This window comes from Eumetopias jubatus, unplaced genomic scaffold (genome assembly GCF_037043125.1).
Source record: "Eumetopias jubatus isolate StellerSeaLion01/CBP00866 unplaced genomic scaffold, mEumJub1_p1.0 scaffold_4, whole genome shotgun sequence".
NCBI lineage: Eukaryota > Metazoa > Chordata > Mammalia > Carnivora > Otariidae > Eumetopias > Eumetopias jubatus.
In genome coordinates this window covers 124,382,463-124,396,138 of record NW_028274810.1, presented here as the reverse complement: position 1 = coordinate 124,396,138, position 13,676 = coordinate 124,382,463, and the positions used below count along the sequence as shown (strand labels likewise).

The 13,676-nt window shown below is 37.2% G+C and overlaps 1 protein-coding gene across 1 annotated transcript in view; it reads left to right on the top strand.

Moving 5' to 3' along the window:
• Positions 1-7,714, top strand: part of FAM91A1 (family with sequence similarity 91 member A1) — a 43,813-nt gene extending 36,099 nt beyond the window's left edge. Inside the window, exons 22-24 of the mRNA XM_028105616.2 lie at positions 362-485; positions 2,013-2,082; positions 4,060-7,714. Coding sequence (XP_027961417.1) covers positions 362-485; positions 2,013-2,082; positions 4,060-4,245 — 380 coding nt within the window. The 3' untranslated portion in view covers positions 4,246-7,714. The remainder of the gene's footprint in view (positions 1-361; positions 486-2,012; positions 2,083-4,059) is intronic.
• The last annotated feature ends 5,962 nt before the right edge of the window (positions 7,715-13,676 follow it).

The following is a 13,676-nucleotide window of genomic DNA, read 5'->3' as shown; positions in this document are numbered from 1 at the left end:
TATATTTAGAATAACAATGAAAGTGTTAGAAAAATATGACCTGAGAACAATGACTTTAGTTTCATTTAATTCTTTCATCTTGTCGATGTCTTGCAGTGTCTTTCTTTTGGTAAAAGGCCATTTTGAGCATCTGGTGAAAGCTATATACCTTGTCCCCAGAAGCATGTACATACTCAATAAAGATTCTTTCCCATTGCAGAGATTCTCTGACCCCCTCTAAATCCTCTCTCCTGCTAAGCCCATTGGTGGACCACAGGGGTGGGAGGAATCTGAAAATTTCTGGACATCTGTTAAGAAACCCTGGTCAGTCATAATATATGTAAACACATATGTGGTTAATTAACTATATATCATTTTGTAGTTGCCACAGCAGAAGCAGATTGGGTTCCTCTTGAGCTGTGCTTTGGAATTCCATTGTTTAGTTCTGAATTAAATCGGAAAGTTTGTAGAAAAATTGCTACACATGGCCTTTGCAGAAAAGAGAGGTAAGGGTTTATGTTCACTGTCATCTTTTCATCTGTGAGACTTTTAGGCTGTCAGTTGCCATGTCTTATTTTCTTTTATTTCACACATGAGCATAGTAATTGCCTTGTGTTTATTTGTTGATTGAATAAAGATTGCTAGTTTAAGGGTTTACTGTATTTTTCAAAATTAAACTTCAGCATCTCAAAAATTGGACACATGCAAACATTGGGGGCACATATTTTGGTTAATTTTAATTATGTTAACGTAGTTACCAAGATTTGGTAAGAGTGTGATAAAATTAGCGTGCTTATACGAGGTTATGCCTAGTGTTTGTAATGTGTACGTGTTTGTAGAACATTGCCCTTGTGCCCTTCTGTCCCTCTGAGCAAACACACACTCAAGTTATGTCATGTAAATAGCGATTATCTCTTTTGTTGGAATTATAGCTGAATTTCTAAATTTTTTTCAGTTTCCACGTTTTCTAAAATGAGCATATATTACTTATCAGAGGTGACATGGAGGTTTTATCTTGCATGCTGACTCTGATCCATTGGGAGCCATTGCTAAGAGGCAGTGTTGTAAAAGTTTTGAAACTGTTTTAACAGAGAGGAATGTCCCTGAATCTGATTGTCGTGGCAGGGCGGCTGGGAGAGCTGATGTCCACAGGTCTCCTTGACTTCTTCATTTAAGAAAACAGAGTTGGATAATAAGTAATTCATTCAGTTGGCTTAATATACTTTATCAGAAGATTAAAAGTACTCAATTGACACATAATTTCAGTAATTCTCTGAAAGTCACCTACATGAATAAAAAAAGTAGGAATACTGTACAGCTTTAAAGTTGCCACCAGGGGCGCCTGGGTGGCTCAGTCCTTAAGCGTCTGCCTTTGGCTCAGGTCATGGTCCCAGGGTCCTGGGATCAAGCCCCCTCATTGGGGCTCCCTGCTCCACGGGAAGCCTGCTTCTCCCTCTCCCACTCCCCCTGCTTGTGTTCCCTCTCTCGCTGTGTCTGTCTCTGTCAAATAAATAAAAATCTTTAAAAAAAAATAAAAATAAAAAAAAATAAAGTTGCCACCATAATTGTTACCAGTTTCCATATTTGAAAAATATTTGATTTCAGTGGGTTGATGTATAGTAAATCTGTCAGACTTTTTATCAGCGTGTATTTTAAAATTAATTTGGGTATTTGAAGTTTGTATCATAATCGTCATTTCTTCTTGAGTTTTCATTTTAAAAGTTCTCTTTCATTTAACATTTATGTATGCTAATAGTATAAGCTTTTCGTAACAGTAACTTCTCAGTTTTGGTTTTATACATGACTTTTTATTTCAAAATGGTCTTTTTAGGCACGATTAACACCCAGTTTTAATAATATTAAAACGGGCAGAGATTTCATTGACGAGAACCATTGAAATTTTAAAAAAATTTTTAGGTGATTAATCAGAATGTATTTACATATATAAATGCATTTAAGATGCTGAAGTTAAACTCTTGTGAGATATTTGTTGTTGTCATGTTTGTTTTAAACTTTTTACCCCTGTTTTCCAGCCTTCGGAACCTCTTACATTCCAGTAGAAAACTCTCTCTACAAGTCCTTAACTTTGTTCACTCATTCCAGGTAACAAAACTCAAAAAAATGCAAATGCTGCTTGCATAGGGCTTTATAGGATTCAGAACACTTCCGTGTTTATCTTGGGCCTCTGCAGTAATGAAATAAGCATTAATTTTAATTGATAAATAAAGATGTTGAGATTTAGGAAGTTCATTTTCTTGTACATGATTTACTGGCCAGGTGAAGAGGGTCTAAAGCTGGAACTCTTTGTTTTATGCCAGTGCTTTATTCAGTAGAAATGTGGTAAGCATCTACTGTGAGCCATGTACCATGCTAGGTGCTGGTTTCTGGGTATGATACTCTTCCCTTAACTGCAGTGATTCTCGGTTGCTGATGGGGCTGTTTGTAGCGCAAGCCAGTGCTTCAGACCTTTTGTCTTCCCCACTCCCCCAGGGAAAGAAAGGATACTCTAGACAAACTTTTTTTTTTTTTTTTTGGACTGGAGTATTTCTGTTCAGAATATCTGATCCAACGTTACAGTAGTGTGGAGTTTTGTTTCATTTATTTTTTCAATAAATACTTGGGTCTGCCCTATGCCAGACCCTTTACTGCATGCCGGGGAAGAAGTGCTGTCCAAGGCACTAGTGGAGCTTATAATGATGTTTGAGACAGTAAATAGTCAAGTAAACATTGAATTATGTAAGTAATTACAGATTTCAGTAAGCACCTTGAAGGAGCCAAACTCCTTGGAATCTGATGGAATCCAAAGGGAGACCTGATTTAAATGGACAGAGATGATATATAAACTGAAATTTCCTAAGGGATGGAAAAGAGTATGCCATGCAGGGCTTGGTAGGAGCATGGGTCCTGGGTCGGGAAAACACTCTGTGTACGAGGAAACGAAAGAAGGCTGGTGTGGCAGAAGCCTCATGAAAGTGGGGGGGTTGGCGAGAGGTGAGGATGAAGAGTAGGGGAGGGCAGGGCCTTCTGGAGTATGGTAAACAATTTGTATTTTATGTTCGAGTGCAAAGAGGAATTATTGAAGACTTTTAAACAGGAATGACATTATTTCTGCTTGACTGTTTTAAAAGATTAGTTACTGTTTGGAGAGCAGATTAAAAAGGGACAAGCATAGAAGCAAGACCAGTTCAGAGACCATGTGAGAGTTGTTGGTAGCTGAGCTCCCTTTTGAATTAAAAGTACCCCCAAATTTTGCATGTAACCATAATAAAAGTTTGCTTATTACCCGTATGTACTGTTATATCAATAAATTGTAAGTATTATAAAACATACACAAAAATAGAAATTTTGTTAAGGGTGCAGTAATCAATATGGGATTTCTGAAATTTTTATAGTCCCATACCCCACTTTGGAGACCACTGGCCTTGACTATGGTGAATGAATAAAGTAATTTGGGATACATGTTGGAGGTAGATTGCTAGAACCTGGCAGTTAATTCAATGTGAGGAAAAGATTGAGGGTGAAAGGAAGGGAGGAGTCAGGCATGATTCTCCAGTTTCTGGACTAGCTCGGTGTGTAGAGTAGGGAGGACAGGGGAGGAGCTTGGAGAGTGAAGGTTGGGGACATGGTGGTAGGTGTGGAATGAATGGTGAAACACCCAAGAGCCGATGCCAGATAGGTGGGTGTGTGAGCCTGGAGTCCTGGGGAGAGGTCTGCGCTAAATATGAGAATCTGAGAGCCCAGGAGGCCCATGGAGTGTTCTGGTGCTTGATGCTATATGAGGGGTTTTTAGAGATTAGGTCTAAGAATGAACGTTTGTCTTCTCTTACAGTCTCGTGGCCCATTATTTCTATTTATTTCTAAGCACTTGTAGTCTGACTTGTGTTAGTCATTATCGCATGCGGTGATACCCTGCCACTGGTTATCTCGGCGTCTGTGAGGTAGATCTTCACGTCTCCCGCAGTGCCTTGCGAACCCTAAACATTTCTTGGGTCATCAAAGTCCGTATTTATAATGAGCTGTATGAAGTGGTTTGGTAAAGTGTTGGTTATAGGATTTTTCTCCTGTTCCTTGGTCTTTTAGGAAGGTGCTTCAACCCTGGATGTTCCCGCAGAGGCCAGCTTCTCCAGCGTGCTCTCACAGCCCTCCTGCGCCGAGATGGGCGTTCCACTTCCTGCAAAGAACTTAATATTTAAAGATGGCGTCTTATCAGAATGGAGGGGACGGTCACCTTCCTCGCTTCTTACTGCTAATCTCCATTTGCAATAATTTGGTTCCACCATTTGTTGCTCACACTTCTGCCTTTTTTCTTTCTTAACATTAGCTTTATAGTGCCGGCCACTAAAAAGCATCGTGCTGCCGCAGTGCAATTCACGCTTCACCGATGCAAAAGGTTGGGGAACACGTTTGCGTTTTCTGAAGTTTTCCTCATTATTGCACCTCCTAATGCAACAAAGAGCTTTTTAGCAGTCTGCACTGTATTTTTTACCTTGAGACAATCTGCATTTCTTTTATAAGACTGAGGATATATACTTTATAGGCTTTATGATGACTGTTCTGTTTATAAGCAGTCACTATGAATATTGCAGTGGTAATTTTATATGTTAGTTTATCAAACATAAATCTTGTTTAATTTTATATTTTGTTACCTACTCTTTAGGGGATCACGGGAAGAGTCAGAACTCTTCCTCTGAAAAGGCTTCTTGGTACTTAAAGTAGCAAAACTATAAAACAATAAACATCCAGTTTTGAGAGAGGATACGATGGGGCATTACGAATTTCTGTGGATGTCTGTAAATTATGCATATGAGTTGAACACTGTCGACGGTATGTAAATCAGCATAGTTATGTACAACTTAACCTTGATTTATAAGGTCTCAACTCCCACTATGACTATACATTGACATCTCATGAGAAGCTTTGGGAAACATTCTATTTTTAAACCAACGTTTATATGTGGACTTCTGTTGTCACTCACTTTGGGCTTTATATTTTCATAGAGTCTTTATGGAAAAGTAGAATTTGTTTTCCATTCTTGTAATTGTGGCTGCTGTGTGTTTTCACCCACACTTACTTTTTGTTTAGTAGCTTTACCAGTGAATTGTTATGAAATCGAATTTGATGTTTTGAAACCAAGGATTGTGATTTTAGGTTAGAATTACATATTAGGGGCATTAAGGCTGTGTCTTCTGATCAAAAACACTTTGGTGATAAACCTACTTTGAAGACATTCTTAGGCAATCTGGATCTTAAATTTATGTGAAGAGTTTTGGAGGAACTGATCAAGAAAAGTTGAGTAATTTCAAAATGTTTCTTTAGTCATTGATTCTTTTAGATCTCAAATGGTAATTAGAATAATTGGAGTCACTTTCTAGATTTTCTAAGTTACCTTCCTTGGGAAGTTTGTGCAGTGTTATAAGTTTAGTGTAGCTCTTCTCATAGGATAATGGTTTGCTCGTTTAAAACTGTAACCAAACTAACTGGTCAGACAACATATATCTAAAACACTTAAAGCATTAGAAAATTTGGGAATGTTAGAACCTAAACATTTTTGCTGATAATTTTTGTTATTTATAGAACTGGTATTTGTGTATTTAACATACTTCTGGAAATACATGCCTTTCTTAAAACTGTTAACAGAACCATGCATTCAGTACCATGGCCTACCTATAGAATTGAGTATCTCAGAGCAGGTCACCTGTGGCACACACTCAGTGCTGTGTTTTGGGGTAAGTGCAGTAACATTTCCTTTTCTACTTTGTCTTATATGAGGTAGAAATCAAGTGTATGTTATAAATGTTTGTCTTATTATAAAAGGAAAAATACATACTAATATTAAAATAATTTCTTATGACTGTGAATCACTCATTTATTTTTCCAGTAATTGATACTGTACATTCCTAGTGCTGTTAGGTATGTATGTAACTTTTATAGTTTTTCAACAGAAAGTTGTAAGTATTTCACTTGATCAGGGCTCTTTAATCTCATTTTCATTTGCTTTGTTTATATCAGCTGTAGTTATTTTATTTATTCCTGTATTAACAATCTAAGCCTACTGTAATGACATGTACACTAATAAAGAATTGAATAATTTGTAGTTGCTGGCAGTGAACCCAGTTGGTAGTGAATTGAAAACTTCAAATATGGGAGTGATTTGCTGCTATATTTCCTTTGAGAGATAATGGAGGAAGAATTAGAACCTAATAGTGATCATGAATTTTAGGGAAAGTACTGGAAAAACAGGTGGACAACTCTGGTTTCTCCTGTGAATGAGGAAAGGTTCTGATTCCCAGTTGAAAACCTCTCGTACTTTTAAGGAGGAAGAATCTGCTTTTTCAAGCTGTTAGTAAAATGTGAAAGCTGCTTTTGTGCTTTGCTTTATGAATTTGGCTTTGTTTCATCCATATGTTAACTCATGGAAAGATGTATCTCCTAATCCTACAAGTGTTGATCGAATTCAACAAAACGTTAAATTTTAAGTGTAGACTTCGTTTGCCAAAGAAGACTTATGAAAGAATTTTAACATAATTTCATTTGGCTTTGTGCTACCTCCCCTTTCTTTTCTCCCCTTAATGTGCTTAAACCATGGGAAACATTCTTTAAAAGCCAAGAGAAAAATATCAGAAAGGGCACAGAATTTGGTATGGTACAGTTTCACCTCTCAGGTGGGTCTAAAGAAATGCAACTTTATGTCATTTAAAAACATACCTGATTTTCTCGATTCCTTTCATTCTTTCATTTTAAATATGTAATCAGATGATTTTGTATTTGTTATTGGGGGGAATATCAGTTTCTTTTACTTAATGTTGTCAGTCTTCTCTGCCATTCATGTTTCTATTTTATGTTCAGTGTTTCAAATACAGTTTGTATTTAAAGATTTTAAAGTACCAAAATTCTGTAACTGAGTACAGTGGATTGTTTTCTGATATGATGTTAATATTCTGGAACAAAATGTATAAAGTGTTGTCAATTTGATTATTGACACATATAATATGTTTACAAATAAACTGTGGTGTTGATCAAATTACTGCAAAAATGTGTATATAATCTGTAAGTCCCTTTCTTCATCTTAAATACAGCCATGCTTTCAGTGCTGTGGCTTTCCTATACTTTTCCTTAATGACCTTTTCATTTCAGATTTATAGGAAAGTTGCAAAGATAGTCCAGAGATGTTTCCTATACCCTTCCCCAAGCTTCCCGTAATGTTACCACCTTATAAACTATGGCATATCTGTCAAAACTCAGAAATTAATCTTAGGACAGTACTATTTACTATACTGTAGACTTTATTTGGTATTTATCTGTTTTACGCTAATGTCCTTCTGCTGTTCCAGAATCCAGTCCAGGACCCCACATTGCATTTATGTAGTCATTGATGCCTCCTTTGTCTCTTCCAATCTCTGACAGTTTCTTAGTCTGTCATGACCTCAACAGTATGAAGAGTACTGGTTATTTTGTAGAATGTTCCTTAATAAATGGGTTTGTCTGATGTTTTCTTGCGATTAGATTTGAGGTTATGCTTTATCAGGAAGGATACACAGAGGTGATGTGCCCTTCTACACATCATAGGGTACGTGATGTCAGTAGGCATTACTGGTGATATTCCTTCATTGGCTTAGTTGGTGTCTGCTAGGTATTTCTACCGTAAAGTATTTTCCCGCTGAATTACTAGGTCTAGCCCATAGTCAAGGAGAGGAGGGTAGTATCTGTATATATTATCTAGAATTTTTCTTAAAGTGTGTTCCTCTTTTCTATTTATTTGATCCTTTGTTTATATTAGTATGTGACCATGGCTATTTATTTTATACTTTAGTTTAAAATCTAATAGTGTAAATTGTTTCAGCTTGGGCTTTTGGGAACTCTTTGAGGTTGACTCCTAAATTCTTTTGATGTGCCTTCATTTTTTTTTTTTTTTTAAGACCATATTTTTACTTTCTAGCAATGCCAAGTATTACCTGGATGCAGGCCCTAGAATTAGCTATTTCTTCAAGAAGCCCTGGTTGGTTTCATTGGAGACTGGTATTTAGATACCAGGATCTGGGTGTTGGGTGTGCTCAGTGCTACTGCTTCTATGCCTTTTCTGTGAAATGTGCTCAGAGATACTAATATGCGTACTAACCAGTATGTAGTACACATCTCTGTAAGTATTTCTAGGTCTCTCTCTCTCTATATATATTAAATTAAACATTCAGTTATACTCACTGAACCAGCACTGCAAGGTTCATTCTAGTTTTGCCTCTGTGTTCATTTGTAACTTCTTTCTCTGAGAGTGAGAACCCTGGCTTCTTTATCTACAATTTATTTGCTTATTTGTTGAACCTTAGAATACTAATAAAGTGGTTTCAGAATAGTTAAGTTGTACCCCTGTGAGAAAAATGGCCCCACTGGGGTACAGTGTTCCAGGACTGGTTTTGTCCTGAGCCTTACACTAGCTACTCCAAGCACCATTTTCCAAAGTAACTTAATTCAGCTCCCTTTATTTCCCACTTCCTTCGTTGAAGTTATGTCAGATATTTGTAAAACAGATTTGCTTGTCACGCTGTGCCTTCCATCTGGGGTCTCTTACATCTCAGTTGAGTTTTTCATACCATAAAATTCGCTCTGTGTAGGCTTTGACAGATGCATGGTATGTTCCCACCATCGCAGTACTATACAGAACAGTCCCATCACCCTAAAAATTCCTTTTTTACTCACCGTCCCCCACCCGACCCCTCACAACCACTAACAAGTTTTCCATTCCTATAATTTTGGTTTTCTGGAATGTCACAGAAATGGTGGGATTGTGCAATTTGTAGCTTTTTAAATCTAGCCTCTTGCAATGCAGAATGCATCTTAAATTCATGTTGTGTGAATCAATAGCTCATCCTCTCTCTTGCTGAGTACTTCGTTGTATGGATGTGTCAAGGTTTGTTCATCACTTAATGGTCACGTGCAGGTTTGTAATATAAACATAATTCATTTTGCTGGGAGTGGGATTGCTGACTCATTTGGTAAGTGTATATTTAACTTTATAAGACACTGCCACACTGTCTTCGCAAATGACTGCCATTTTGCATCCCACTTAGCAGTGAAGCAGAATTTCTGTTGCAGTGGTGACTCCTTTGTGGCTGAAATACTCATTTCCTGATGAAAAATGTTGAGCACTATCTTTTCCTATGCTTATTTGCCACCCATATATTTTGGCTGAAGTGCCTATTCAGATCTGTTGTCCGCATTTTAAAAGTTGGGTTTTATTGGGGCTCCTGGGTAGCTCAGTCTGTTTAACTTCTGCCTTTGGCTCAGGTCATGATCCCAGTGTCCTGGGGTCAAGCCCCGCATCGGGCTCCCCCCTTAGTGGGGAGCCTGCTTCTCCCTCTCCCACGGCACCCCCAACCCCCACTCGTGCTCTCTCTCCAATAAATAAAATCTTTTAAAAACAAATAAATAAATGAAAATTGGGTTTTATTGCTGAGCTTTAAGAGTTCCATAAATTATTCTAAATACAGCTCCTTTGTTAGATACGTGGTTTGCAAATATTTTCTCCCAATCTGACTTGTCTTTTCACTCTCTTAATAGTGTCTGTTAACAAAAGTTTTTAATTTCTGTGAAATCCATTTGTTTTAATGGGTTGTACTTTTGATGCAGTTACCTAAAAAATTCATCACAAACCCAAGGTCATGCAAATTTTTCCTGTTTTCCTCTGAAAGTTTTACAGTTTTATGTGTAGGTCTTGGACACGTGTCGAGCTAATTTTAACATATGGGGTGAGATTTATGTCGAGGCTTGTTCTTGCATATGGACATGCAGTTGCTAGAGAACCATTTCTTGAGAAGACTCTCTTTTCCTCATTGAATTGTCATTACACCTTTATCAAAAATCAGTTGATAAACCTGTAGAGAAAAGGTAGATTGGTGGTTCTTTAAAGTGAAGATGGGGAGCGACTGCAAATGGGCATACATCATTGTGGAGTGCTGGAAATGTCCCCCCAAAATAATTGTACACTTAAATAAAACAAGTGAATTTTATCATGTGTACGTTGTCCTTCAATAAAGCAGTTTTAAAAAATATATATATATCAGTTGACATTCGTGTGGGTTGTATTCCTGGGCTTCTCCGTCTTTTCCCTTGATCAGTGTGTCTGTCCTTTGAATACCACACTGAAATTGGATAGTAGTCTTCCCAACTTTGTTCTTTTTTTTTTTTTTTTTGAGAATTGAATTTATTTTGACTCCTTTAGTTCCTTTGCCTTTCCATATAAATTTTAGAATCAGCTTGTCAATATCTACACACAAGCTTTGCAGGGATTTTAATCAAAGTTGTATTAAATCTCTAAATCAAACAATTGACACCCTAACAAATACCTCTCCATTTATTTATAACTTTTGGGGTGGGTGGGCACTGTTTTGTAGTTTCAGCATACATAAACTACGTATTTTGTTAGATTTCTTCATAAGTACTTCATTTTTGTGTGCTGTTGGAAATTTTTTAAGATTTCATGTTGAAATTATTCATTGCTTATATGTAGGACTATGATATGTTTTGGTTTTGCTAGCTCACTTAGTGAAATTTTTAGTAGATTCTTGGAGATTTTCAACATAGATGATTATATGGTCTCTGAATAAAAACACTTAATTCTTTCTAATCTGTATGCCTTTTCTTTTTCTTGCATTCTTTCACTGACCAAAGTACTGGTATAATATTGAATTGGAGTTACGAGAACAGACATCCTTGCTGTGTTCCCCCATTTTAGGGGGAAAGTATTCAGTCTCTAGCTATTAAGTATGACGTTAGCTATAGATTTTTAAATGGTCATGATGACCATTAGGTTAAAGAAGTTCCCTTCCACTTACTGAAGTGTTTATCATGACTGGTATTGGATTTTGTCTTTGTTTTCATTGTATTCAATGAGATGATTATATGGTTTATTTTTATTTAGACTCAATATGGTGAATTACACGGATTTTTTTAAAGGTTTTATTTATTTATTTGATAGCACAAGCAGGGGGAGTGGCAGGCAGAGGGAGAGGGAGAAGCAACCTCCCCGCCGAGTGGGAGCCTGCTGTGGGACTCCGTCCCATGACCCCAGGATCATGACCTGAGCCAAAGGCAGACACTTGACAGCCACCCAGGGGCCCCCATTGATTAGTTTTTGAATCTTTAATCAGCCTTGTGTTCTTGGTATGAATTCAACTTGGTCACAGTGGATTGTCCTATCTACTGATGGATTTGATTGGCTAATATTGAGTATTTTTATGTCCGTATTCCTGAAGATAGTGACTTGTGGTGGTCTAATATCTTGGTCTGATTTTGGTAGAATTTGCTAGTAAAGCTATCTGGGTCTAAAGTTCTCTTTTTTGGAAGATTTTGAACTACAAGTTTAATTTCTTTAATAGATACAGTTAGGTTAACTATTTTTTTTTGGGTGAGTGAGTTTTGGAAGTTTGGGTCTTTCAAGGAGTTGGTCCATTTCATCTAAATTATTGAGTTTATGGGCATTTATTGTACATAGTACAGGCATATCTCGTTTTATTGCTCTCCACTTTATTGTTTCATAGATAATTACATTTTTTACAAACGGGAGGTTTGTGGCAACTCTGTGTCGAGAAGGTTATCAGCACCATTTTTCCAAGAGCATTTACCCACTTTGTGTCTCTGTGTCATATTTTGGTAATTCTCTCAGTATTTCAAACTTTTCCATTATTATATTTGTGATGGTGATCTGTGATCAGCGGTTACAACTCACTGACAGCTCAGATGATGGCTAGCATTTTTTAACAACAAAGCTTTTTTTTTTAAATTAAGGTATGTACATTGTTTTTTAGATAGTGCTATTGCACACTTAATCGTCTCCACTACTACCCAGCAATTGCACTACTAGGTATTTACCCCAAAGATACAAATGTAGTGATCTGAAGGGGCACCTGCACCCCAATGTTTATAACATCAATGTCCACAACAGCCAAACTGTGGAAAGAGCCGAGATGTCCATCCATAGATGAATGGATAAAGACAATGTGGTATATACAATGGACTTATTACTCAGCCATCAAAAAGGGTGAATACTTAACCATTTACACTGACGTGGATGGACCTGGAGGGCATTATGCTGAGCGAAATAATCAGAGAAGAACAATTGTGGTTTCACTCATATGTGGAATAGAAGAAACAGGGCAGAGGACCCTAGGGGAAGGGAGGGAAATAGAATGGGAATTAATCAGAGAGGGAGAAGAACCATGAGAGACTCTTAACTATAGGAAACAAGCTGAGGGTTGCTGGGGGGGGGGAGGTGGGTGGGAAGATGGGGTAATTGGGTAACAGACATTAAGGAGGGCATGTGATGTGATGAGCACTGGGTGTTATACGAAACTGATAAATTATTGAACACTACATCTGAAACTAATGATGTACTACTATAAGTTGGCTAATGGAATTTAAATTAAAAAAAATTGGAGGGCATGTACTGCATGGAGCACTGGGTGTTATACGAAAACAATGAGCCGTGGATCACTACATCAAAAACTAATGATGTATGGTGACTAACATAATAAAATAAAAATTTAAAAAATTGTCTCCAGTGTAATGTAAACATAAGTGCACTGGGAAACCAAAAACTTCATTTGACATTATCGTATGACACTTCATTGCAGTGGTCTGGAACCAACCCGCAGTATCTCCAAGGTATGCCTCTATTCCCTTGTCCTTTTAGTCAGTGGGATCAGAATAAGAAAATAAAAAGATGAAGTGAGATACATTCCGAAGAGAAAATGTTTGAGAATTGTCCAGAACAGATGAATCCAGAGGTACAGAAATCCAATGCATATCAATAATGAATTTAGGAAACAATTCAACCATATCACAAAAGTACTTAGAGAAAATGTTAGCCTACATTGTGAATCCAGCAAAACTATCAACAACAAAGGTAAAAAAAATATTTTCAAATATGTTACTAAGTTTATTATTAGACTCACCTAAAAAAAATTTCAAATTTCAAATAAAGGAGAATTACTCCAGAAGGAATTTCTGCAATATGAGGAGTGCTGCACAAAGATGTTGATTACAATATTGATTAAATTTTTTTCTAAATAAAAATGTTTAATTTGGGAGTAGGGAAACAGGACTAAAATCCTAAAAGATAATGGCATCTGAGTCAGGAGATGTTTTATGCAGAGTAAAGGCACTCTATACTCACTGTATTTTCTAGAGAGTAACTAATATTCTTTTGATTTGTACACCCAACACTTATTGTACATTTGCTAAATGGCAAACGTGGTACTAGTTTTTAAGGATGGATCAGTGAATTAAAAATTCTGGACGTCAGAGAGCTTACATTCTAGTTAGTGGGGACAGACACTAAACAAAGCAGTATAGCATATCAGAGGGTGGTAATTCTATGGAAAAAAAAAGTCATGGTGAGAAGGACGGGAAACACTAAGGATTGCGATTACAGTTTACCAGTAACTGGTCAGAGAAGACCTCAAGAAGAGAGAGACATTTAAACCAAGACTTAATGAGAATGTGAGCCATGTAGCCATCTGGGGAAGAGTGTTGAGGGAGAGGAAACCACCTGTGCAAAGGCTCTCGGGTAGAAGCATGCGTGGCCTGTCCAAGGAACTTCAAGAAATGTGATGAGACTGGGGTAGGGGAGATAGGGAGATTGTTGGATAGATCTGGGAGCAGGGGAAGAGGCCAGAAGGTTGGGTATCTTACTGGGCATTGTAAGC